The following is a 26684-nucleotide window of genomic DNA, read 5'->3' as shown; positions in this document are numbered from 1 at the left end:
CTCACCCACTCACTCACCCACCCACCCACTCACCCCCCACTCACCCACTCACCACCCACTCACTCACCCACCCACCCACTCACTCACCCACCCACCCACCCACTCACTCACTCACCCACCCACTCACTCACTCACTCACCCACCCACCCACTCACCCACCCACCTCACCCACCCACCCACTCACTCACCCACCCACTCACTCACCCACGCACTCACCCACTCACCCACCCACTCACCCACTCACCCACCCGCTCACTCACCCGCTCACTCACTCACCCACCCACTCACCCACTCACCCACTCACTCACACACCTCACCCACTCACCCACCCACCCACCCACCCACCCACCCACCCACTCACCCACCCACCCACCCACCCACTCACCCACTCACCCACCCACTCACCCACCCACCCACCCACTCACCCACTCACTCACCCACCCACTCACCCACTCACCCACCCACTCACTCACCCACCCACCCACCCACTCACCCACCCACCCACTCACCCACTCACCCACCCACCCACCCACTCACCCACCCACCCACCCACTCACTCACCCACCCACCCACCCACCCACCCACTCACCCACCCACCCACCCACTCACCCACCCACCCACCCACTCACCCACTCACCCACCCACTCACCCACTCACCCACCCACCCACTCACTCACCCACCCACCCACCCACTCACCCACCCACCCACTCACCCACCCACCCACCCACTCACTCACCCACCCACCCACCCACTCACTCACCCACCTCACCCACCCACCCACTCACCCACTCACCCACCCACTCACCCACCCACCCACTCACCCACCCACCCACTCACCCACCCACTCACCCACTCACCCACCCACTCACCCACTCACCCACCCACCCACCCACTCACCCACTCACCCACCCACCCACTCACCCACCCACCCACCCACTCACCCACTCACTCACCCACCCACCCACCCACCCACTCACCCACCCACCCACTCACCCACCCACCGTACCCACCCACCTTGCCGTGGATGCCCATGAGTTTGCGGAATTTGGTGTTCTGGTCTTTGCTACCGAAGTTGAGGTTCTCCCACAGCTCCTTGGTGGCGGACCGCTCGCCGGGACGGCCCTGCCACAACAGCTTGCGCTTGCCCCCGGCGCCCGCCGCCGCCGCCCCCCCCACCGCTGTCCCACCCATCGCTACGCCACGGCCGCCACGCAGGAGCCCCGACGAGGTGGAGGTGGAGGAGGTGGAGGAGGAGGAGGAGGAGGAGGAGGTGGCGGCTTGTAACGCGGCCATCTGGGCGGCAAAGGCGACCTGCGGTGGGAGGGGGAGTGAGTGAGTTGGTGAGTGGGTGGGTGAGTGGGTGAGTGAGTGGGTGGGTGAGTGAGTGGGTGGGTGAGTGAGTGAGTGGGTGGGAGGGGGAGTGAGTGAGTGAGTGGGTGAGTGAGTGGGTGAGTGAGTGGGTGAGTGAGTGGGTGGGTGGGTGGGTGAGTGGGTGAGTGGGTGAGTGGGTGGGTGAGTGGGTGGGTGTGTGGGTGAGTGGGTGAGTGAGTGGGTGAGTGGGTGAGTGAGTGAGTGAGTGGGTGAGTGAGTGGGTGGGTGAGTGGGTGAGTGAGTGGGTGAGTGAGTGAGTGGGTGGGTGAGTGGGTGGGAGGGGGAGTGAGTGGGTGGGTGGGTGGGTGGGTGGGTGGGTGAGTGGGTGAGTGGGTGGGTGAGTTGGTGGGTGAGTGAGTGGGTGAGTGGGTGAGTGGGTGGGTGAGTGAGTGGGTGGGTGAGTGAGTGAGTGGGTGGGAGGGGGAGTGAGTGAGTGAGTGGGTGAGTGAGTGGGTGAGTGAGTGGGTGAGTGAGTGGGTGGGTGGGTGGGTGAGTGGGTGAGTGGGTGAGTGGGTGGGTGAGTGGGTGGGTGTGTGGGTGAGTGGGTGAGTGAGTGGGTGAGTGGGTGAGTGAGTGAGTGAGTGGGTGAGTGAGTGGGTGGGTGAGTGGGTGAGTGAGTGGGTGAGTGAGTGAGTGGGTGGGTGAGTGGGTGGGAGGGGGAGTGAGTGGGTGGGTGGGTGGGTGGGTGGGTGGGTGAGTGGGTGAGTGGGTGGGTGAGTTGGTGGGTGAGTGAGTGGGTGAGTGGGTGAGTGGGTGGGTGAGTGAGTGGGTGGGTGAGTGAGTGAGTGGGTGGGAGGGGGAGTGAGTGAGTGAGTGGGTGAGTGAGTGGGTGAGTGAGTGGGTGAGTGAGTGGGTGGGTGGGTGGGTGAGTGGGTGAGTGGGTGAGTGGGTGGGTGAGTGGGTGGGTGTGTGGGTGAGTGGGTGAGTGAGTGGGTGAGTGGGTGAGTGAGTGAGTGAGTGGGTGAGTGAGTGGGTGGGTGAGTGGGTGAGTGAGTGGGTGAGTGAGTGAGTGGGTGGGTGAGTGGGTGGGAGGGGGAGTGAGTGGGTGGGTGGGTGAGTGAGTGGGTGAGTGGGTGAGTGGGTGGGAGGGTGGGTGGGTGGGTGAGTGGGTGGGTGGTTGAGTGGGTGGGTGGGTGAGTGAGTGGGTGGGTGGGTGGGTGAGTGAGTGGGTGGGTGGGTGAGTGAGTGGGTGGGTGGGTGAGTGAGTGGGTGGGAGGGGGGAGTGAGTGGGTGGGTGGGTGAGTGAGTGGGTGAGTGGGTGGGAGGGTGGGTCGGTGGGTGAGTGGGTGGGTGGGTGGGTGAGTGGGTGGGAGGGGGAGTGAGTGGGTGGGTGGGTGAGTGAGTGGGTGAGTGGGTGGGAGGGTGGGTGGGTGAGTGGGTGGTTGAGTGGGTGGGTGGGTGAGTGAGTGGGTGAGTGAGTGGGTGGGAGGGTGGGTGAGTGGGTGAGTGAGTGGGTGGGAGGGTGGGTGAGTGGGTGAGTGAGTGGGTGAGTGAGTGGGTGGGTGGGTGAGTGAGTGGGTGAGTGAGTGAGTGAGTGGGTGGGTGAGTGAGTGGGTGAGTGAGTGGGTGGGTGAGTGCGTGGGTGGGTGAGTGGGTGGAGGGTGAGTGGGTGGGTGAGTGGGTGGGTGGGTGAGTGGGTGGGTGAGTGAGTGAGTGAGTGGGTGGGTGAGTGAGTGGGTGGGTGAGTGAGTGGGTGAGTGGGTGAGTGGGTGGGAGGGGGAGTGAGTGAGTGAGTGGGTGAGTGAGTGGGTGAGTGAGTGGGTGAGTGAGTGGGTGGGTGAGTGGGTGAGTGAGTGGGTGGGTGGGTGGGTGAGTGGGTGAGTGGGTGGGTGAGTGGGTGGGTGGGTGAGTGGGTGGGTGTGTGGGTGAGTGGGTGAGTGAGTGGGTGAGTGGGTGAGTGAGTGAGTGGGTGAGTGGGTGGGTGAGTGGGTGAGTGAGTGGGTGAGTGAGTGGGTGGGTGAGTGGGTGGGAGGGGGAGTGAGTGGGTGGGTGGGTGAGTGAGTGGGTGAGTGGGTGGGAGGGTGGGTGGGTGAGTGGGTGGGTGGTTGAGTGGGTGGGTGGGTGAGTGAGTGGGTGGGTGGGTGAGTGAGTGGGTGGGTGGGTGAGTGAGTGGGTGGGTGGGTGAGTGAGTGGGTGGGAGGGGGAGTGAGTGGGGTGGGTGGGTGAGTGAGTGGGTGAGTGGGTGGGAGGGTGGGTGGGTGGGTGAGTGGGTGGGAGGGTGGGTGGGTGGGTGAGTGGGTGGGTGGGTGGGTGAGTGGGTGGGAGGGGGAGTGAGTGGGTGGGTGGGTGAGTGAGTGGGTGAGTGGGTGGGAGGGTGGGTGGGTGAGTGGGTGGTTGAGTGGGTGGGTGGGTGAGTGAGTGGGTGAGTGAGTGGGTGGGAGGGTGGGTGAGTGGGTGAGTGAGTGGGTGGGAGGGTGGGTGAGTGGGTGAGTGAGTGGGTGAGTGAGTGGGTGGGTGGGTGAGTGAGTGGGTAAGTGAGTGAGTGGGTGGGTGAGTGAGTGGGTGAGTGAGTGGGTGGGTGAGTGCGTGGGTGGGTGAGTGGGTGGGAGGGTGAGTGGGTGGGTGAGTGGGTGGGTGGGTGAGTGGGTGGGTGAGTGAGTGAGTGAGTGGGTGGGTGAGTGAGTGGGTGGGTGAGTGAGTGGGTGAGTGGGTGAGTGGGTGGGAGGGGGAGTGAGTGAGTGAGTGGGTGAGTGAGTGGGTGAGTGGGTGGGTGGGTGAGTGGGTGAGTGGGTGAGTGGGTGGGTGGGTGAGTGGGTGGGTGTGTGGGTGAGTGGGTGAGTGAGTGGGTGAGTGGGTGAGTGAGTGAGTGAGTGGGTGAGTGGGTGGGTGGGTGAGTGGGTGAGTGAGTGGGTGAGTGAGTGGGTGGGTGAGTGGGTGGAGGGGGAGTGAGTGGGTGGGTGGGTGAGTGAGTGGGTGAGTGGGAGGGTGGGTGGGTGAGTGGGTGGGTGGTTGAGTGGGTGGGTGGGTGAGTGAGTGGGTGGGTGGGTGAGTGAGTGGGTGGGTGGGTGAGTGAGTGGGTGGGTGGGTGAGTGAGTGGGTGGGAGGGGGAGTGAGTGGGTGGGTGGGTGAGTGAGTGGGTGGGAGGGTGGGTGGGTGAGTGGGTGGGTGGGTGGGTGAGTGGGTGGGAGGGGGAGTGAGTGGGTGGGTGGGTGAGTGAGTGGGTGAGTGGGTGGGAGGGTGGGTGGGTGAGTGGGTGGGTGGTTGAGTGGGTGGGTGGGTGAGTGAGTGGGTGAGTGAGTGGGTGGGTGGGTGAGTGAGTGGGTGAGTGAGTGGGTGGGAGGGTGGGTGGGTGAGTGAGTGGGTGGGAGGGGGAGTGAGTGGGTGGGTGGGTGAGTGAGTGGGTGGGAGGGTGGGTGGGTGAGTGGGTGGGTGGGTGGGTGAGTGGGTGGGAGGGGGAGTGAGTGGGTGGGTGGGTGAGTGAGTGGGTGAGTGGGTGGGAGGGTGGGTGGGTGAGTGGGTGGGTGGTTGAGTGGGTGGGTGGGTGAGTGAGTGGGTGAGTGAGTGGGTGGGTGGGTGAGTGAGTGGGTGAGTGAGTGGGTGGGAGGGTGGGTGAGTGGGTGAGTGAGTGGGTGGGAGGGTGGGTGAGTGGGTGAGTGAGTGGGTGAGTGAGTGGGTGGGTGGGTGAGTGAGTGGGTGAGTGAGTGAGTGGGTGAGTGAGTGGGTGGGTGAGTGCGTGGGTGGGTGAGTGGGTGGGAGGGTGAGTGGGTGGGTGGGTGAGTGAGTGAGTGAGTGGGTGGGTGAGTGAGTGAGTGGGTGAGTGAGTGGGTGAGTGAGTGGTGGGTGGGTGGGTGAGTGGGTGAGTGGGTGGGTGAGTGGGTGGGTGGGTGAGTGGGTGGGTGTGTGGGTGAGTGGGTGAGTGAGTGGGTGAGTGGGTGAGTGAGTGAGTGAGTGGGTGAGTGGGTGGGTGGGTGAGTGGGTGAGTGAGTGGGTGAGTGAGTGGGTGGGTGAGTGGGTGGGAGGGGGAGTGAGTGGGTGGGTGGGTGAGTGAGTGGGTGAGTGGGTGGGTGGGTGGGTGAGTGGGTGGGTGGTTGAGTGGGTGGGTGGGTGAGTGAGTGGGTGGGTGGGTGAGTGAGTGGGTGGGTGGGTGAGTGAGTGGGTGGGAGGGGGAGTGAGTGGGTGGGTGGGTGAGTGAGTGGGTGAGTGGGTGGGAGGGTGGGTGGGTGGGTGAGTGGGTGGGTGGGTGGGTGAGTGGGTGGGAGGGGGAGTGAGTGGGTGGGTGGGTGAGTGAGTGGGTGAGTGGGTGGGAGGGTGGGTGGGTGAGTGGGTGGGTGGTTGAGTGGGTGGGTGGGTGAGTGAGTGGGTGAGTGAGTGGGTGGGAGGGTGGGTGAGTGGGTGAGTGAGTGGGTGGGAGGGTGGGTGAGTGGGTGAGTGAGTGGGTGAGTGAGTGGGTGGGTGAGTGAGTGGGTGGGTGAGTGGGTGAGTGGGTGGGTGAGTGGGTGAGTGAGTGGGTGAGTGGGTGAGTGAGTGAGTGGGTGAGTGGGTGGGTGGGTGAGTGGGTGAGTGAGTGGGTGAGTGAGTGGGTGGGTGAGTGGGTGGGAGGGGGAGTGAGTGGGTGGGTGGGTGAGTGAGTGGGTGAGTGGGTGGGAGGGTGGGTGGGTGAGTGGGTGGGTGGTTGAGTGGGTGGGTGGGTGAGTGAGTGGGTGGGTGGGTGGGTGAGTGGTGGGTGGGTGGGTGAGTGAGTGGGTGGGTGGGTGAGTGAGTGGGTGGGGGGGGGGAGTGAGTGGGTGGGTGGGTGAGTGAGTGGGTGAGTGGGTGGGAGGGTGGGTGGGTGAGTGGGTGGGTGGGTGGGTGGGTGAGTGGGTGGGTGGGTGGGTGAGTGGGTGGGAGGGGGAGTGAGTGGGTGGGTGGGTGAGTGAGTGGGTGAGTGGGTGGGAGGGTGGGTGAGTGAGTGGGTGGGTGGTTGAGTGGGTGGGTGGGTGAGTGAGTGGGTGAGTGAGTGGGTGGGAGGGTGGGTGAGTGGGTGAGTGAGTGGGTGGAGGGTGGGTGAGTGGGTGAGTGAGTGGGTGAGTGAGTGGGTGGGTGAGTGAGTGGGTGGGTGAGTGGGTGAGTGGGTGGGTGAGTGGGTGAGTGAGTGGGTGAGTGGGTGAGTGAGTGAGTGGGTGAGTGGGTGGGTGGGTGAGTGGGTGAGTGAGTGGGTGAGTGAGTGGGTGGGTGAGTGGGTGGGAGGGGGAGTGAGTGGGTGGTGGGTGAGTGAGTGGGTGAGTGGGTGGGAGGGTGGGTGGGTGAGTGGGTGGGTGGTTGAGTGGGTGGGTGGGTGAGTGAGTGGGTGGGTGGGTGGGTGAGTGAGTGGGTGGGTGGGTGAGTGAGTGGGTGGGTGGGTGAGTGAGTGGGTGGGAGGGGGAGTGAGTGGGTGGGTGGGTGAGTGAGTGGGTGAGTGGGTGAGTGGGTGGGTGGGTGGGTGAGTGGGTGGGAGGGGGAGTGAGTGGGTGGGTGGGTGAGTGAGTGGGTGGGTGGGTGAGTGAGTGGGTGAGTGGGTGGGAGGGTGGGTGGGTGAGTGGGTGGGTGGTTGAGTGGGTGGGTGGGTGAGTGAGTGGGTGGGTGAGTGAGTGGGTGGGAGGGGGAGTGAGTGGGTGGGTGGGTGAATGAGTGGGTGAGTGGGTGGGAGGGTGGGTGGGTGAGTGGGTGGGTGGGTGAGTGGGTGGGTGGGTGAGTGGGTGGGTGGGTGAGTGAGTGGGTGGGTGGGTGGGTGAGTGGGTGGGTGGGTGGGTGAGTGGGTGGGTGGGTGAGTGGGTGGGAGGGGGAGTGAGTGGGTGGGTGGGTGAGTGAGTGGGTGAGTGGGTGGGAGGGTGGGTGGGTGAGGTGGGTGGGTGGTTGAGTGGGTGGGTGAGTGAGTGGGTGGGTGGGTGCGTGAGTGGGTGGGTGGGTGAGTGGGTGGGTGAGTGAGTGAGTTGGTGAGTGAGTGAGTGAGTGGGTGAGTGGGTGAGTGAGTGAGTGGGTGAGTGGGTGAGTGGGTGAGTGAGTGGGTGGGTGAGTGAGTGGGTGAGTGGGTGGGGTGAGTGGGTGAGTGAGTGGGTGGGTGAGTGGGTGGGTGAGTGGGTGGGTGAGTGGGTGGGAGGGGGAGTGAGTGGGTGGGTGGTGAGTGAGTGGGTGAGTGGGTGGGAGGGTGGGTGGTGAGTGGGTGGGTGGTTGAGTGGGTGGGTGGGTGAGTGAGTGGGTGAGTGAGTGGGTGGGAGGGTGGGTGAGTGGGTGAGTGAGTGGGTGGGAGGGTGGGTGAGTGGGTGAGTGAGTGGGTGGGAGGGTGGGTGAGTGGGTGAGTGAGTGGGTGGGAGGGTGGGTGAGTGGGTGAGTGAGTGGGTGGGAGGGTGGGTGAGTGGGTGAGTGAGTGGGTGAGTGAGTGGGTGGGTGAGTGAGTGGGTGGGTGAGTGGGTGAGTGGGTGGGTGAGTGGTGAGTGAGTGAGTGGGTGGGTGGGTGAGTGGGTGAGTGAGTGGGTGAGTGAGTGGGTGGGTGAGTGGGTGGGAGGGGGAGTGAGTGGGTGTGTGAGTGAGTGAGTGGGTGAGTGAGTGGGTGAGTGAGTGGGTGAGTGGGTGGGTGTGTGAGTGAGTGGGTGAGTGAGTGTGTGAGTGAGTGGGTGAGTGAGTGAGTGGGTGAGTGAGTGAGTGAGTGGGTGAGTGGGTGGGAGGGTGGGTGGGTGAGTGGGTGGGGTGGGTGAGTGAGTGGGTGGGTGGGTGAGTGAGTGGGTGGGAGGGGAGTGAGTGGGTGGGTGGGTGAGTGAGTGGGTGAGTGGGTGAGTGGGTGGGTGGGTGGGTGAGTGGGTGGGAGGGGAGTGAGTGGGTGGGTGGGTGAGTGAGTGGGTGGGTGGGTGAGTGAGTGGGTGAGTGGGTGGGAGGGTGGGTGGGTGAGTGGGTGGGTGGTTGAGTGGGTGGGTGGGTGAGTGAGTGGGTGGGTGAGTGAGTGGGTGGGAGGGGGAGTGAGTGGGTGGGTGGGTGAATGAGTGGGTGAGTGGGTGGGAGGGTGGGTGGGTGAGTGGGTGGGTGGGTGGAGTGAGTGGGTGGGTGGGTGAGTGAGTGGGTGGGTGGGTGGGGAGTGGGTGGGTGGGTGAGTGGGTGGGAGGGGGAGTGGGTGGGTGGGTGAGTGAGTGGGTGGGAGGGTGGGTGGGTGAGTGGGTGGGTGGTTGAGTGGGTGGGTGAGTGAGTGGGTGGGTGGGTGAGTGAGTGGGTGGGTGGGTGAGTGGGTGGGGGTGAGTGAGTTGGTGGTGAGTGAGTGAGTGGGTGAGTGGGTGAGTGAGTGAGTGGGTGAGTGGGTGAGTGAGTGGGTGGGTGAGTGGGTGAGTGGGTGGGTGAGTGGGTGAGTGAGTGGGTGGGTGAGTGGGTGGGTGAGTGGGTGGGTGAGTGGGTGGGAGGGGTGAGTGGGTGGGTGGGTGAGTGAGTGGGTGAGTGGGTGGGAGGGTGGGTGGGTGAGTGGGTGGGAGGTTGAGTGGGTGGGTGGGTGAGTGAGTGGGTGAGTGAGTGGGTGGGAGGGTGGGTGAGTGGGTGAGTGAGTGGGTGGGAGGGTGGGTGAGTGAGTGGGTGGGAGGGTGGGTGAGTGGGTGAGTGAGTGGGTGGGAGGGTGGGTGAGTGGGTGAGTGAGTGGGTGGGAGGGTGGGTGAGTGGGTGAGTGAGTGGGTGAGTGAGTGGGTGGGTGAGTGAGTGGGTGGGTGAGTGGGTGAGTGGGTGGGTGAGTGGGTGAGTGAGTGGGTGAGTGGGTGAGTGAGTGAGTGGGTGAGTGGGTGGGTGGGTGAGTGGGTGAGTGAGTGGGTGAGTGAGTGAGTGGGGTGTGAGTGGGTGGGAGGGGGAGTGAGTGGGTGTGTGAGTGAGTGAGTGGGTGAGTGAGTGGGTGAGTGAGTGGGTGAGTGAGTGTGTGAGTGAGTGGGTGAGTGAGTGAGTGGGGAGTGAGTGAGTGAGTGGGTGAGTGGGTGGGGAGGGTGGGTGGGTGAGTGGGTGGGTGGTTGAGTGGGTGGGTGGGTGAGTGAGTGGGTGGGTGGGTGAGTGAGTGGGTGGGTGGGTGAGTGAGTGGGTGGGTGGGTGAGTGAGTGGGTGGGTGGGTGAGTGAGTGGGTGGGAGGGGGAGTGAGTGGGTGGGTGGGTGAGTGGGTGAGGTGGGAGGGTGGGTGGGTGAGTGGGTGGGTGGGTGGGTGAGTGGGTGGGTGGGTGAGTGGGTGGGAGGGGGAGTGAGTGGGGTGGGTGGGTGAGTGAGTGGGTGAGTGGGTGGGAGGGTGGGTGGGTGAGTGGGTGGGTGGTTGAGTGGGTGGGTGGGTGAGTGAGTGGGTGGGTGAGTGAGTGGGTGGAGGGGGAGTGAGTGGGTGGGTGGGTGAATGAGTGGGTGGGAGGGTGAGTGGGTGGGTGGGTGGGTGAGTGGGTGGGTGGGTGAGTGAGTGGGTGGGTGGGTGAGTGGGTGGGTGGGTGAGTGGGTGGGAGGGGGAGTGAGTGGGTGGGTGGGTGAGTGAGTGGGTGAGTGAGGTGGGTGGGAGGGTGGGTGGGTGAGTGGGTGGGTGGTTGAGTGGGTGGGTGAGTGAGTGGGTGGGTGAGTGAGTGGGTGGGTGGGTGGGTGAGTGGGTGGGTGGGTGAGTGAGTGGGTGGGAGGGGGAGTGAGTGGGTGAGTGAGTGAGTGGGTGGGTGGGTGAGTGGGTGAGTGAGTGGGTGAGTGAGTGAGTGAGTGGGTGGGTGGAGTAGGTGAGTGGGTGAGTGAGTGGGTGAGTAAGTGTGTGTGTGAGTGAGTGTGTGAGTGGATGAGTGTGTGAGTGAGTGTGTGAGTGGATGAGTGAGTGTGTGTGTGAGCGTGTGAGTGAGTGGGTGAGTGGGGTGAGTGAGTGAGTGGGTGGGTGGGTGAGTGGGTGGTAGGATGGGTGGGTGAGTGGGTGGGTGAGTGAGTGAGTGAGTGGGTGAGTGTGTGAGTGGGTGGGTGGGTGAGTGAGTGTGTGAGTGGGTGGGTGAGTGAGTGAGTGTGTGAGTGAGTGTGTGAGTGTGTGAGTGAGTGTGTGAGTGTGTGAGTGAGTGAATGGGTGGGTGGGTGAGTGTGTGAGTGGGTGAGTGAGTGAGTGAGTAGGTGAGTGAGTGAGTGGGTGAGTGTGTGAGTGGATGAGTGAGTGAGTAGGTGAGTGAGTGAGTGGGTGATTGTGTGAGTGGGTGAGTGGGTGGGTGAGTGAGTGTGTGAGTGGGTGGGTGAGTGAGTGAGTGTGTGAGTGAGTGTGTGAGTGAGTGTGTGAGTGAGTGTGTGAGTGTGTGAGTGGGTGGGTGGGTGAGTGTGTGAGTGGATGAGTGAGTGAGTGAGTAGGTGAGTGTGTGAGTGGATGAGTGAGTGAGTGAGTGGTTGGAAAGCGGAGATGATTAGGGGAGACACGGGGTGGAGAGACGGAGACACGGGGGGAGACACGGCCGTGACCTCTGACCTGTGGAGACACCTGTGAGCCCGCGGCCAGGAGGGCCGACAGGTGAGGGCTCAGGTTACGGTTGGAAGCCAGGGCGGGGTGTGGATGACCCTGCACACACACAGGCACAGGCAAAGGTCCCCCGTGAAGCCTCCACAGACTGTAGGGGCAAGTGCTGTTAGCTAGCGAGTAGCAGTGTATGTACTACGCACACTACACACAGACAAAGCTCCCCCAGGTAGCCTCTAGCAGGGCTGTAGGGGTAAGTGCTGTTAGCTAGCGAGTAGCAGTGTCTATGTACTACGCACACCACACACAGACAAAGCTCCCCCAGGTAGCCTCTAGCAGGGCTGTAGGGGCAAGTGCTGTTAGCTAGCGAGTAGCAGTGTCTATGTACTACACACACCACACACAGACAAAGCTCCCCCAGGTAGCCTCTAGCAGGGCTGTAGGGGCAAGTGCTGTTAGCTTCACCTATGAAAGCGACCGGCACTACGCCCGGCCGCCTTTGTCTCTCCCCCAGTGCTAGCGATGTTTATTACCACATCGCATTAAGGTACTCGTATAGAGATGTATAAACAGGTCCCTGCAGGGTGGGCTGGTAGGAACATTGGAATTTTGCGCAATTCTTTGACATTGATACTTCCAAATGTTGGGTGCAATAAGACATATCAAGTCTCTGCGCTGTCTATTGCTGATTTTACACCCCAACAGCACGAGATTTCACTTCGTTAAAGTATTGAAAGGGGACGGACGGACGGACACATTCATCTATTGCAGGCTGGTACACTCAGTTTACAACTTCCTTCCTACCAGTATAACATTGTACATATAGAGAGGTGTATATATAATATTGTATATATATAGGTGTATATATTGTATATATATAGGTGTATGTAATATTGTATATATAGAGGTATATGTAATATTGTATATATATAGAGGTGTATATAATATTGTATATATATAGAGGTGTATATAATATTGTATATATAGAGTGTATATAATATTGTATATATATAGAGGTGTATGTAATATTGTATATATATAGTGTATATAATATTGTATATATAGAGGTGTATATAATATTGTATATATAGAGTGTATATAATATTGTGTGTATATAGTGTATATAATATTGTATATATAAAGGTGTATATATAATATTGTATATATAAAGGTATATATAATATTGTATCTATTATAGAGATATATATAATATTGTATATATTATATATAAAGATGTATATATTATATTGTATATATAGATGTATATATAGAGATGTGTATATATTATATATAGATGTATATATTATAGAGGTATATAGATGTATATATTATAGAGGTATATAGATGTATATATTATAGATGTATATAGATGTATATATTATAGATGTATATAGATGTATATATTATAGAGGTATATGTATATATTATAGAGGTATATGTATATATTATAGATGTATATATTATAGATGTATATATAGATGTATATATTATAGATGTATATATAATTATAGAGAGAGGGGCATCACCTCCTGTCTGTTGGGGTCTTGATGTATATATCAGAGGTATATATATAGATGTATATATTATAGAGGTATATTATAGACGTATATATAGATGTATATATTATAGATGTATATATTATAGACGTATATATAGATGTATATATAATATATAGAGAGAGGGAGTGGCATCACCTCCTGTCTGTTGGGGTCTAGATGTATATATATTATAGAGGTATATATATAGATGTATATATATCTAGATGTATATATTATAGACGTATATATAGATGTATATATTATAGAGGTATATAGATGTATATATTATAAAGGTATATATAGATGTATATATTATAGATGTATATATAATAATAATATTATAGAGAGAGGGAGGGGCATCACCTCCTGTCTGTTGGGGTCTTGGTTCAGGAAGGCTGAGAGGAGTGCAGCGTTGTGCTGAGAGAGAAAATATCACCATGACAACCACATTAACATCACCATGACAACCACATCAACATCACCATGACAACCACAACAACATGACAACCACATCACCATGACAACCACATCAACATCACCATGACAACCACATCACCATGACAACCACATCAACATCACCATGACAACCACAACATCACCATGACAACCACATCAACATCACCACGACAACCACATCAACATCACCATGACAACCACATCAACGTCACCACGACAACCACATCAACGTCACCACGACAACCACATCAACGTCACCATGACAACCACATCAAAGTCACCATGACAACCACATCAACGTCACCACGACAACCACATCAACATCACCACGACAACCACATCAACGTCACCACGACAACCACATCAACGTCACCACGACAACCACATCAACGTCACCATGACAACCACATCAACGTCACCATGACAACCACATCAACGTCACCACGACAACCACATCAACGTCACCATGACAACCACATCAAAGTCACCATGACAACCACATCAACATCACCACGACAACCACATCAACGTCACCACGACAACCACATCAACATCACCACGACAACCACATCAACATCACCACGACAACCACATCAACATCACCACGACAACCACATCAACATCACCACGACAACCACATCAACATCACCATGACAACCACATCAACATCACCATGACAATCACATCAACATCACCACGACAACCACATCAACATCACCACGACAACCACATCAACATCACCACGACAACCACATTAACATCACCACGACAACCACATTAACATCACCATGACAACCACATCAACATCACCACGACAACCACATCAACATCACCACGACAACCACCATCAACATCACCACGACAACCACATCAACATCACCACGACAACCACATCAACATCACCACGACAACCACATCAACATCACCACGACAACCACCACAACATCACCACGACAACCACATCAACATCACCACGACAACCACCATCAACATCACCACGACAACCACCATCAACATCACCACGACAACCACATCAACATCACCATGACAATCACATCAACATCACCACGACAACCACATCAACATCACCATGACAACCACATCAACATCACCACGACAACCACATCAACATCACCACGACAACCACCATCAACATCACCACGACAACCACATCAACATCACCACGACAACCACATCAACATCACCACGACAACCACATCAACATCACCACGACAACCACCACAACATCACCACGACAACCACATCAACATCACCACGACAACCACCATCAACATCACCACGACAACCACCATCAACATCACCACGAGTCTGTGGTAAAACGAGGAGCCTACGGTAAAACGAGGAGCCTACGGTAAAGGAGTAATTCTTCGCTCTAACTTTACCCGACCCTTGACCTTACCCCTTGGGCATGGCGACACCGTGACCCTGTGTACTCTTTTGGTTCTATTCGGTAAAAGTCACGAGGGTAAAAGTCACGACGTTCCGGGTCACAGCACAAGCAGCCTTCTTCAGGTGAAGGAACACAAACCGTCGGGAGGACGGAGCGACAATGACCGCTGCTAAGATTTGCAGCGTCTTCTAAGCCGGTTGAGAGATGTGAGGCACCTTGACAAAAGGGGTTGGTTTTACATCTCAAACAGGAGAATTTAGCGTTGAAACAGCTGAGGGATTAGCTTGTGACTGGTCACAGAAATAGCCGTGTTAAAGTCAAAGCCCTACACATCCACAGAGGCACCTAGTACAAATCAAACAGGAGAATTTAGCGTTGAAACAGCTGAGGGATTAGCTTGTGACTGGTCGTAGAAATAGCTATGTTAAAGTCAAAGCCTACACATCCACAGAGGCACCTAGTACAAATCAAACAGGAGAATTTAGCGTTGAAACAGCTGAGGGATTAGCTTGTGACTGGTCACAGAAATAGCCGTGTTAAAGTCAAAGCCTACACATCCACAGAGGCACCTAGTACAAATCAAACAGGAGAATTTAGCGTTGAAACAGCTGAGGGATTAGCTTGTGACTGGTCACAGGAATGGCTATGTTAAAGTCAAAGCCTACACATCCACAGAGGCACCTAGTACAAATCAAACAGGAGAATTTAGCGTTGAAACAGCTGAGGGATTAGCTTGTGACTGGTCACAGAAATAGCCGTGTTAAAGTCAAAGCCTACACATCCACAGAGGCACCTAGTACAAATCAAACAGGAGAATTTAGCGTTGAAACAGCTGAGGGATTAGCTTGTGACTGGTCACAGGAATGGCTATGTTAAAGTCAAAGCCTACACATCCACAGAGGCACCTAGTACAAATCAAACAGGAGAATTTAGCGTTGAAACAGCTGAGGGATTAGCTTGTGACTGGTCACAGAAATAGCCGTGTTAAAGTCAAAGGCTACACATCCACAGAGGCACCTAGTACAAATCAAACAGGAGAATTTAGCGTTGAAACAGCTGAGGGATTAGCTTGTGACTGGTCACAGAAATAGCCGTGTTAAAGTCAAAGCATACACATCCACAGAGGCACCTAGTACAAATCAAATAGGAGAATTTAGCGTTGAAACAGCTGAGTGATTAGCTTGTGACTGGTCACAGAAATAGCCGTGTTAAAGTCAAAGCCTACACATCCACAGAGGCACCTAGTACATATCAAACAGGACAATTTAGCGTTGAAACAGCTGAGGGATTAGCTTGTGACTGGTCACAGAAATAGCCGCGTTAAAGTCAAAGCCTACACATCCACAGAGGCACCTAGTACAAATCAAACAGGAGAATTTAGCATTGAAACAGCTGAGAGATTAGCTTGTGACTGGTCACAGAAATAGCCGTGTTAAAGTCAAAGCATACACATCCACATAGGCACCTAGTACAAATCAAACAGGAGAATTTAGCGTTGAAACAGCTGAGTGATTAGCTTGTGACTGGTCACAGAAATAGCCGTGTTAAAGTCAAAGCCTACACATCCACAGAGGCACCTAGTACATATCAAACAGGAGAATTTAGCGTTGAAACAGCTGAGGGATTAGCTTGTGACTGGTCACAGAAATAGCCGTGTTAAAGTCAAAGCCTACACATCCACAGAGGCACCTAGTACATATCAAACAGGAGAATTTAGCGTTGAAACAGCTGAGGGATTAGCTTGTGACTGGTCACAGAAATAGCCGTGTTAAAGTCAAAGCCTACACATCCACAGAGGCACCTAGTACAAATCAAACAGGAGAATCTAGCATTGAAACAGCTGAGGGATTAGCTTGTGACTGGTCACAGAAATGGCTATGTTAAAGTCAAAGCCTACACATCCACAGAGGCACCTAGTACAAATCAAACAGGAGAATTTAGCATTGAAACAGCTGAGTGATTAGCTTGTGACTGGTCACAGAAATAGCCGTGTTAAAGTCAAAGCCCTACACATCCAGTCACAAGCTAATCCCTCAGCTGTTTCAACGCTAAATTCTCCTGTTTGATTTGTACTAGGTGCCTCTGTGGATGTGTAGGCTTTGACTTTAACACGGCTATTTCTGTGACCAGTCACAAGCTAATCCCTCAGCTGTTTCAACGCTAAATTCTCCTGTTTGATTTGTACTAGGTGCCTCTGTGGATGTGTAGGCTTTGACTTTAACATAGCTATTTCTACGACCAGTCACAAGCTAATCCCTCAGCTGTTTCAACGCTAAATTCTCCTGTTTGATTTGTACTAGGTGCCTCTGTGGATGTGTAGGGCTTTGACTTTAACACGGCTATTTCTGTGACCAGTCACAAGCTAATCCCTCAGCTGTTTCAATGCTAAATTCTCCTGTTTGATTTGTACTAGGTGCCTCTGTGGATGTGTAGGCTTTGACTTTAACACGGCTATTTCTGTGACCAGTCACAAGCTAATCCCTCAGCTGTTTCAACGCTAAATTCTCCTGTTTGATTTGTAAACCCCTGTGTCAAGGTGCCTCAACTCTCTCAACCTGATTAAAAGACGCTACGAATCTTAACAACGTTCATTGAAGCTCTGTCGTCCCGACAGGTCTGTTCCTTTCACCTGAAGAAGGCCGCTTGCGTTGTGGCCGAAACGTCGTGAGAATTTTATCGTGTTATTTTATTATTTTATTCTCATTCTACGTGGTGGTGACTTTGCCGAAAGAACCGTAGAAGTTTCGCAGTGTCTTTTCAGCTCGGTTGAGAGAAGTGAGGCACCTTGACAAAAGGGGTTTACAAATCAAACAGGAGAATTTAGCATTGAAACAGCTGAGGGATTAGCTTGTGACTGGTCACAGAAATAGCCGTGTTAAAGTCAAAGCCCTACACATCCACAGAGGCACCTAGTACAAATCAAACAGGAGAATTTAGCGTTGAAACAGCTGAGGGATTAGCTTGTGACTGGTCACAGGAATAGCCGTGTTAAAGTCAAAGCCCTACACATCCAGTCACAAGCTAATCCCTCGGCTGTTTCAACGCTAAATTCTCCTGTTTGAGATGTAAAAACCAACCCCTTTAGTCAAGGTGCCTCACTTCTCTCAACCTGCTTAAAAAGTCGCTACAAATCTTAACAACGTCCATTGAAGCTCTGTCCTCCCGACGGGTTGCGTTCATTTCACCTTAAAAGAAGGCCGCTTGTGCTGTGGCCGAAACGCCGTGAGAATTTTTGTTGTTTTAAATTTATTTATTTTTACTTTTTACTTTTTTACCCACGCGACTTTCCCGAATGGAAGCCACGAGAGCACGGATCCTTGCAGTCGCGACAGCTTCACGAATATCCAGGGACCTCGGCCCCTGGCACTCGGTGAAAAACAAAATAAAATAAAAAAAAGTGGTAAAATCACCTCGCCCAGGGCCTAACGATCATCGGCGACGTCGCCACGACAACCGACAGCGCCCCCCCACCCCCCCCAACCCTCACCTGATTGGCCGTGCCCCTTGCCGCCAAGATGGCCGACAGCAGCGCGGCGCCCCCTCCCCCCAGTGCATGCTGGGAGAACCCCGAGACGATGGCGGCACCGGGGGGGAGCGGCTGCCCGGCCCCGGCCCCCGGAGCAGACGCAGCCACGGCCGAGCAGGGCAACAGCGGAGCTGCGGCTGCACCGGCGGACGCCGAGACGGAGGCCGACGCCGACGATTCGGCAGCCTCTGTTGGAGGGGGGGGGGGGGGGGGGGGCGGGCGAGCGGCTCTATGTCACACGCAGATATATATATACACATATATACACATATATACACATATACACATATATATACATATATACACATACACATATATACACATATACACATATATATACATATATACACATACACATATATATATACACATACATATATACACATACACATATATACACATATACACATATATATATACATATATACACATACACATATATATACATACATATACACATATATATATACATATACACATATATACATATATACACATACACATATATATATACACATACATATACACATATATACACATATACATACACACACATATACACATATATATACACACATACATATATACACCTCCACACATACACACACATATACACATACATATACACACACAGATATACACACATACATACCTATATACACACAGATATACACACATACATACACATATACACACACAGATATACACACATACATACACATATACACACACAGATATACACACATACATACCTATATACACACACAGATATACACACATACATACACATATACACACACAGATATACACACATACATACACATATACACACACAGATATACACACATACATACCTATATACACACACAGATATACACACATACATACACATATACACACACAGATATACACACATACATACACATATACACACACAGATATACACACATACATACACATATACACACACAGATATACACACATACATACACACCTATATACACACAGATATACACACATACATACACATATACACACACATACATACACATATACACACAGATATACACACACACATACATACACATATACACACACAGATATACACACACATACATACACACCTATATATACACACAGATATACACACACATACATACACACCTATATACACACACAGATATACACACATACATACACATCTATATACACACACAGATATACACACATACATACACACCTATATACACACACAGATATACACACATACATACACATATACACACAGATATACACACATACATACACATATACACACATACATACACATATACACACGCAGATATACACACATACATACACATCTATATACACACACAGATATACACACATACATACACACCTATATACACACACAGATATACACACTTACATACACATATACACACAGATATACACACATACATACACATACATACATACACACCTATATACACACATACATACACAGATATACACACATGCATACACACCTATATACACACACAGATATACACACATACATACACACCTATATACACACACAGATATACACATATATACATATATACACACACCTCTACACACATACCTATATATACACACATTTACACACAAACACATATATACACACACCTCGACACACACACACATATACACACACACCTCCACACACACATATACACACACATTTACACACACACATAAACACAGACACACATATATATACACACATATATACTCACATACATACACATATACACAAAGATAAAAAGACAAAGATCCCCCGTGTAGCCTTAACAGACTGTAGGGGCAAGTGCTGTTAGCGAGCACCTATGAAGGCCGGAACGGTACACGAGGGGGTGGGTGGCCAGCACCACGCCCGACCGCCTTTGTCTCCCTAGTGGCGATGTTTACACACCGCTACACCAGGTACTCATTTGAGGCTGAGTCGACCTAGGGGAGGCCCGGGACCGGTTCAGACAACCGTCACTGGTGTTGGCCGTGAGCGGGAATCGAACCCGGGTCGCCAGGCTCATAGCGCAGCGTAGCGCTAACCACTACACTATCGCTCCCCACACTCAGTTACACACACAGTTACACACACACACACATATATACACACACACACCTGTGCACACTCACAGCACACACCTCTAAACACCAACAGCACACACATATATACACACACATTCCACACACACCACCTGTACACACACCTGTACACACACACCACACACCTGTACACACACACACACCACACACCTCTACACACCACACACACACACCACACCTGTACACACACACCACACACAGACAAAGCTCCCCCAGGTAGCCTCTAGCAGGGCGGTAGGGGCTCTCTCTCCCCCGTGTCTCTCTCTCTCCCGTGTCTCTCTCTCTCCCGTGTCTCTCTCTCTCCCGTGTCTCTCTCTCTCCCGTGTCTCTCTCTCCCCGTGTCTCTCTCCCCGTGTCTCTCTCCCCGTGTCTCTCTCCCCGTGTCTCTCTCCCCGTGTCTCTCTCCCCGTGTCTCTCTCTCCCCGTGTCTCCCTCCCACCGTGTCTCTCTCTCCCCGTGTCTCTCTCTCCCCGTGTCTCTCTCTCCCCGTGTCTCCCCGTGTCTTTCCCCCCGTGTCTCCCCCCGTGTCTCTCCCCGTGTCTCTCTCCCCGTGTCTCCTCCCGTGTCTCCCCCCGTGTCTCTCTCTCTCCCCGTGTGTCTCCCCGTGTCTCTCTCTCCCCGTGTCTCTCCCCGTGTCTCTCCCCGTGTCTCTCTCTCTCTCCCCGTGTCTCTCTCTCTCCCCGTGTCTCTCTCTCCCCGTGTCTCTCCCCGTGTCTCTCTCTCCCCGTGTCTCCCCCCGTGTCTCTCTCCCCGTGTCTCCCCCCGTGTCTCCCTCTCCCCGTGTCTCTCCCCGTGTCTCCCTCTCCCCGTGTCTCCCCCGTGTCTCCCTCTCCCCGTGTCTCTCTCTCCCCGTGTCTCTCTCTCCCCGTGTCTCTCTCTCCCCGTGTCTCTCTCCCCGTGTCTCTCTCCCCGTGTCTCTCTCCCCGTGTCTCTCTCTCCCCGTGTCTCCCTCCCACCGTGTCTCTCTCTCCCCGTGTCTCTCTCTCCCCGTGTCTCTCTCTCCCCGTGTCTTTCCCCCCGTGTCTCCCCCCGTGTCTCCCCCCGTGTCTCCCTCTCCCCGTGTCTCCCTCTCCCCGTGTCTCTCCCCGTGTCTCCCTCTCCCCGTGTCTCCCTCTCCCCGTGTCTCCCCCGTGTCTCCCTCTCCCCGTGTCTCTCTCTCCCCGTGTCTCTCTCTCCCCGTGTCTCTCTCTCCCCGTGTCTCTCTCCCCGTGTCTCCCCCCGTGTCTCCCCCCGTGTCTCTCTCCCCGTGTCTCTCTCCCCGTGTCTCTCTCTCCCCGTGTCTCCCTCCCACCGTGTCTCTCTCTCCCCGTGTCTCTCTCTCCCCGTGTCTCTCTCTCCCCGTGTCTTTCCCCCCGTGTCTCCCCCCGTGTCTCCCCCCGTGTCTCCCCCCGTGTCTCCCCGTGTCTCTCTCTCCCCGTGTCTCTCTCCCCGTGTCTATCTCTCTCCCCGTGTTTCTCCCCGTGTCTCTCTCTCCCCGTGTCTCTCCCCGTGTCTCTCTCTCCCCGTGTCTCCCCCCGTGTCTCTCTCCCCGTGTCTCTCTCCCCGTGTCTCCCTCTCCCCGTGTCTCTCCCCGTGTCTCCCTCTCCCCGTGTCTCCCTCTCCCCGTGTCTCCCTCTCCCCGTGTCTCTCCCCGTGTCTCCCTCTCCCCGTGTCTCCCTCTCCCCGTGTCTCCCTCTCCCCGTGTCTCCCCCGTGTCTCCCTCTCCCCGAGTCTCTCCCCGTGTCTCTCTCTCCCCGTGTCTCTCTCCCCGTGTCTCTCTCTCCCCGTGTCTCTCTCTCCCCGTGTCTCTCTCTCCCCGTGTCTCTCTCTCCCCGTGTCTCTCTCTCCCCGTGTCTCTCTCTCCCCGTGTCTCTCTCTCCCCGTGTCTCTCCCCGTGTCTCTCTCTCCCCGTGTCTCTCCCCCCATGTCTCTCTCTCCCCGTGTCTCTCTCTCCCCGTGTCTCTCTCTCCCCGTGTCTCTCTCTCCCCGTGTCTGTCTCCCCCCGTGTCTCTCTCCCCGTGTCTCTCTCCCCATGTCTCTCTCCCCGTGTCTCTCTCTCTCCCCGTGTGTCTCCCCGTGTCTCCCCCCGTGTCTCTCCCCGTGTCTGTCTCCCCCGTGTCTCTCTCTCCCCGTGTCTCTCCCCGTGTCTCCCCCCGTGTCTCCCCCCGTGTCTCTCTCCGTGTCTCCCCCCGTGTCTCTCTCTCCCCGTGTCTCTCCCCGTGTCTCCCCCCGTGTCTCCCTCCCCCCGTGTCTCCCCCCGTGTCTCTCTCCCCGTGTCTCCCCCCGTGTCTCCCCCCGTGTCTCCCCCCGTGTCTCCCTCTCCCCGTGTCTCTCTCTCTCCCCGTGTGTCTCCCCGTGTCTCTCTCTCCCCGTGTCTCTCTCCCCGTGTCTCTCTCTCTCCCCGTGTTTCTCCCCGTGTCTCTCTCTCCCCGTGTCTCTCCCCGTGTCTCTCTCTCCCCGTGTCTCCCCCCGTGTCTCTCTCCCCGTGTCTCCCCCCGTGTCTCTCCCCGTACACACACACCACACACCTGTACACACACACACACCACACACCTCTACACACCACACACACACACCACACCTGTACACACACACCACACACAGACAAAGCTCCCCCAGGTAGCCTCTAGCAGGGCGGTAGGGGCTCTCTCTCCCCCGTGTCTCTCTCTCTCCCGTGTCTCTCTCTCTCCCGTGTCTCTCTCTCTCCCGTGTCTCTCTCTCTCCCGTGTCTCTCTCTCCCCGTGTCTCTCTCCCCGTGTCTCTCTCCCCGTGTCTCTCTCCCCGTGTCTCTCTCCCCGTGTCTCTGTCCCCGTGTCTCTCTCTCCCCGTGTCTCCCTCCCACCGTGTCTCTCTCTCCCCGTGTCTCTCTCTCCCCGTGTCTCTCTCTCCCCGTGTCTTTCCCCCCGTGTCTCCCCCCGTGTCTCCCCCCGTGTCTCTCTCCCCGTGTCTCCTCCCGTGTCTCCCCCCGTGTCTCTCTCTCTCCCCGTGTGTCTCCCCGTGTCTCTCTCTCCCCGTGTCTCTCCCCGTGTCTCTCCCCGTGTCTCTCTCTCTCTCCCCGTGTCTCTCTCTCTCCCCGTGTCTCTCCCCGTGTCTCTCTCTCCCCGTGTCTCTCCCCGTGTCTCTCTCTCCCCGTGTCTCCCCCCGTGTCTCTCTCCCCGTGTCTCCCCCCGTGTCTCCCTCTCCCCGTGTCTCTCCCCGTGTCTCCCTCTCCCCGTGTCTCTCCCCGTGTCTCCCTCTCCCCGTGTCTCCCTCTCCCCGTGTCTCCCCCGTGTCTCCCTCTCCCCGTGTCTCTCTCTCCCCGTGTCTCTCTCTCCCCGTGTCTCTCTCTCCCCGTGTCTCTCTCCCCGTGTCTCCCCCCGTGTCTCTCTCCCCGTGTCTCTCTCCCCGTGTCTCTCTCTCCCCGTGTCTCCCTCCCACCGTGTCTCTCTCTCCCCGTGTCTCTCTCTCCCCGTGTCTCTCTCTCCCCGTGTCTCTCTCTCCCCGTGTCTTTCCCCCCGTGTCTCCCCCCGTGTCTCCCCCCGTGTCTCCCCCCGTGTCTCTCTCCCCGTGTCTCCCCCCGTGTCTCCCCCCGTGTCTCCCTCTCCCCGTGTCTCTCTCTCTCCCCGTGTGTCTCCCCGTGTCTCTCTCTCCCCGTGTCTCTCTCCCCGTGTCTCTCTCTCTCCCCGTGTTTCTCCCCGTGCCTCTCTCTCCCCGTGTCTCTCCCCGTGTCTCTCTCTCCCCGTGTCTCCCCCCGTGTCTCTCTCCCCGTGTCTCCCCCCGTGTCTCCCTCTCCCCGTGTCTCTCCCCGTGTCTCCCTCTCCCCGTGTCTCTCCCCGTGTCTCCCCCGTGTCTCCCTCTCCCCGAGTCTCTCCCCATGTCTCTCTCTCCCCGTGTCTCTCTCCCCGTGTCTCTCTCTCCCCGTGTCTCTCTCTCCCCGTGTCTCTCTCTCCCCGTGTCTCCCCCCGTGTCTCTCTCTCCCCGTGTCTCTCTCTCCCCGTGTCTCTCCCCGTGTCTCTCTCTCCCCGTGTCTCTCCCCCCGTGTCTCTCTCTCCCCGTGTGTCTCTCTCCCCGTGTCTCCCCCCGTGTCTCTCTCCCCCCGTGTCTCTCTCCCCGTGTCTCTCTCTCCCCGTGTCTCTCTCCCCGTGTCTCTCTCTCTCCCCGTGTCTCCCCGTGTCTCCCCCCGTGTCTCTCCCTGTGTCTGTCTCCCCGTGTCTCCCCCGTGTCTCTCTCTCCCCGTGTCTCTCCCCGTGTCTCCCCCCGTGTCTCTCTCCGTGTCTCCCCCCGTGTCTCTCTCTCCCCGTGTCTCTCCCCGTGTCTCCCCCCGTGTCTCCCTCCCCCCGTGTCTCCCCCCGTGTCTCCCCCCGTGTCTCTCTCCCCGTGTCTCCCCCCGTGTCTCCCCCCGTGTCTCCCTCTCCCCGTGTCTCTCTCTCTCCCCGTGTGTCTCCCCGTGTCTCTCTCTCCCCGTGTCTCTCTCCCCGTGTCTCTCTCTCTCCCCGTGTTTCTCCCCGTGTCTCTCTCTCCCCGTGTCTCTCCCCGTGTCTCTCTCTCCCCGTGTCTCCCCCCGTGTCTCTCTCCCCGTGTCTCCCCCCGTGTCTCCCTCTCCCCGTGTCTCTCCCCGTGTCTCCCTCTCCCCGTGTCTCTCCCCGTGTCTCCCTCTCCCCGTGTCTCCCTCTCCCCGTGTCTCTCTCCCCGTGTCTCTCTCTCTCCCCGTGTTTCTCCCCGTGTCTCTCTCTCCCCGTGTCTCTCCCCGTGTCTCTCTCTCTCCCGTGTCTCTCTCTCTCCCGTGTCTCTCTCTCTCCCGTGTCTCTCTCTCTCCCGTGTCTCTCTCTCCCCGTGTCTCTCTCCCCGTGTCTCTCTCCCCGTGTCTCTCTCCCCGTGTCTCTCTCCCCGTGTCTCTGTCCCCGTGTCTCTCTCTCCCCGTGTCTCCCTCCCACCGTGTCTCTATCTCCCCGTGTCTCTCTCTCCCCGTGTCTCTCTCTCCCCGTGTCTTTCCCCCCGTGTCTCCCCCCGTGTCTCCCCCCGTGTCTCTCTCCCCGTGTCTCCTCCCGTGTCTCCCCCCGTGTCTCTCTCTCTCCCCGTGTGTCTCCCCGTGTCTCTCTCTCCCCGTGTCTCTCCCCGTGTCTCTCCCCGTGTCTCTCTCTCTCTCCCCGTGTCTCTCTCTCTCCCCGTGTCTCTCCCCGTGTCTCTCTCTCCCCGTGTCTCTCCCCGTGTCTCTCTCTCCCCGTGTCTCCCCCCGTGTCTCTCTCCCCGTGTCTCCCCCCGTGTCTCCCTCTCCCCGTGTCTCTCCCCGTGTCTCCCTCTCCCCGTGTCTCTCCCCGTGTCTCCCTCTCCCCGTGTCTCCCTCTCCCCGTGTCTCCCCCGTGTCTCCCTCTCCCCGTGTCTCTCTCTCCCCGTGTCTCTCTCTCCCCGTGTCTCTCTCTCCCCGTGTCTCTCTCCCCGTGTCTCCCCCCGTGTCTCTCTCCCCGTGTCTCTCTCCCCGTGTCTCTCTCTCCCCGTGTCTCCCTCCCACCGTGTCTCTCTCTCCCCGTGTCTCTCTCTCCCCGTGTCTCTCTCTCCCCGTGTCTCTCTCTCCCCGTGTCTTTCCCCCCGTGTCTCCCCCCGTGTCTCCCCCCGTGTCTCCCCCCGTGTCTCTCTCCCCGTGTCTCCCCCCGTGTCTCCCCCCGTGTCTCCCTCTCCCCGTGTCTCTCTCTCTCCCCGTGTGTCTCCCCGTGTCTCTCTCTCCCCGTGTCTCTCTCCCCGTGTCTCTCTCTCTCCCCGTGTTTCTCCCCGTGCCTCTCTCTCCCCGTGTCTCTCCCCGTGTCTCTCTCTCCCCGTGTCTCCCCCCGTGTCTCTCTCCCCGTGTCTCCCCCCGTGTCTCCCTCTCCCCGTGTCTCTCCCCGTGTCTCCCTCTCCCCGAGTCTCTCCCCATGTCTCTCTCTCCCCGTGTCTCTCTCCCCGTGTCTCTCTCTCCCCGTGTCTCTCTCTCCCCGTGTCTCTCTCTCCCCGTGTCTCCCCCCGTGTCTCTCTCTCCCCGTGTCTCTCTCTCCCCGTGTCTCTCCCCGTGTCTCTCTCTCCCCGTGTCTCTCCCCCCGTGTCTCTCTCTCCCCGTGTGTCTCTCTCCCCGTGTCTCCCCCCGTGTCTCTCTCCCCCCGTGTCTCTCTCCCCGTGTCTCTCTCTCCCCGTGTCTCTCTCCCCGTGTCTCTCTCTCTCCCCGTGTCTCCCCGTGTCTCCCCCCGTGTCTCTCCCTGTGTCTGTCTCCCCGTGTCTCCCCCGTGTCTCTCTCTCCCCGTGTCTCTCCCCGTGTCTCCCCCCGTGTCTCTCTCCGTGTCTCCCCCCGTGTCTCTCTCTCCCCGTGTCTCTCCCCGTGTCTCCCCCCGTGTCTCCCTCCCCCCGTGTCTCCCCCCGTGTCTCCCCCCGTGTCTCTCTCCCCGTGTCTCCCCCCGTGTCTCCCCCCGTGTCTCCCTCTCCCCGTGTCTCTCTCTCTCCCCGTGTGTCTCCCCGTGTCTCTCTCTCCCCGTGTCTCTCTCCCCGTGTCTCTCTCTCTCCCCGTGTTTCTCCCCGTGTCTCTCTCTCCCCGTGTCTCTCCCCGTGTCTCTCTCTCCCCGTGTCTCCCCCCGTGTCTCTCTCCCCGTGTCTCCCCCCGTGTCTCCCTCTCCCCGTGTCTCTCCCCGTGTCTCCCTCTCCCCGTGTCTCTCCCCGTGTCTCCCTCTCCCCGTGTCTCCCTCTCCCCGTGTCTCTCTCCCCGTGTCTCTCTCTCTCCCCGTGTTTCTCCCCGTGTCTCTCTCTCCCCGTGTCTCTCCCCGTGTCTCTCTCTCCCCGTGTCTCCCCCCGTGTCTCTCTCCCCGTGTCTCCCCCCGTGTCTCTCTCTCCCCGTGTCTCCCCCCGTGTCTCCCCCCGTGTCTCCCTCTCCCCGTGTCTCTCTCTCTCCCCGTGTGTCT

General features: G+C 57.0%; 1 protein-coding gene across 1 annotated transcript in view; it reads right to left on the bottom strand.

Annotated features, from left to right (window-relative positions):
- Positions 1 to 1007: 1007 nt before the first annotated feature.
- LOC142907970 (uncharacterized) overlaps positions 1008 to 26684 on the bottom strand; it is a gene marked incomplete at its 3' end in the record, with an annotated part of 70099 nt that continues 44422 nt past the window's right edge. Inside the window, exons 10-13 of the mRNA XM_076058031.1 lie at positions 17617 to 17843; positions 12626 to 12679; positions 10737 to 10826; positions 1008 to 1312 (exon numbers count right to left, since the gene is read on the bottom strand). Of these exons, the coding sequence (XP_075914146.1) occupies positions 1008 to 1312; positions 10737 to 10826; positions 12626 to 12679; positions 17617 to 17843 (676 nt within the window). The remainder of the gene's footprint in view (positions 1313 to 10736; positions 10827 to 12625; positions 12680 to 17616; positions 17844 to 26684) is intronic.

This window comes from Petromyzon marinus (assembly GCF_048934315.1).
Source record: "Petromyzon marinus isolate PM22_M1 ecotype Great Lakes invasive population chromosome 67 unlocalized genomic scaffold, UKy_Petmar_22M1.pri1.0 chr67_unloc.4, whole genome shotgun sequence".
In the NCBI taxonomy this organism is placed as follows: domain Eukaryota; kingdom Metazoa; phylum Chordata; class Hyperoartia; order Petromyzontiformes; family Petromyzontidae; genus Petromyzon; species Petromyzon marinus.
The sequence above is the reverse complement of the archived record's forward strand: the minus strand, read 5'-3'. Positions and strand labels throughout refer to the sequence as shown.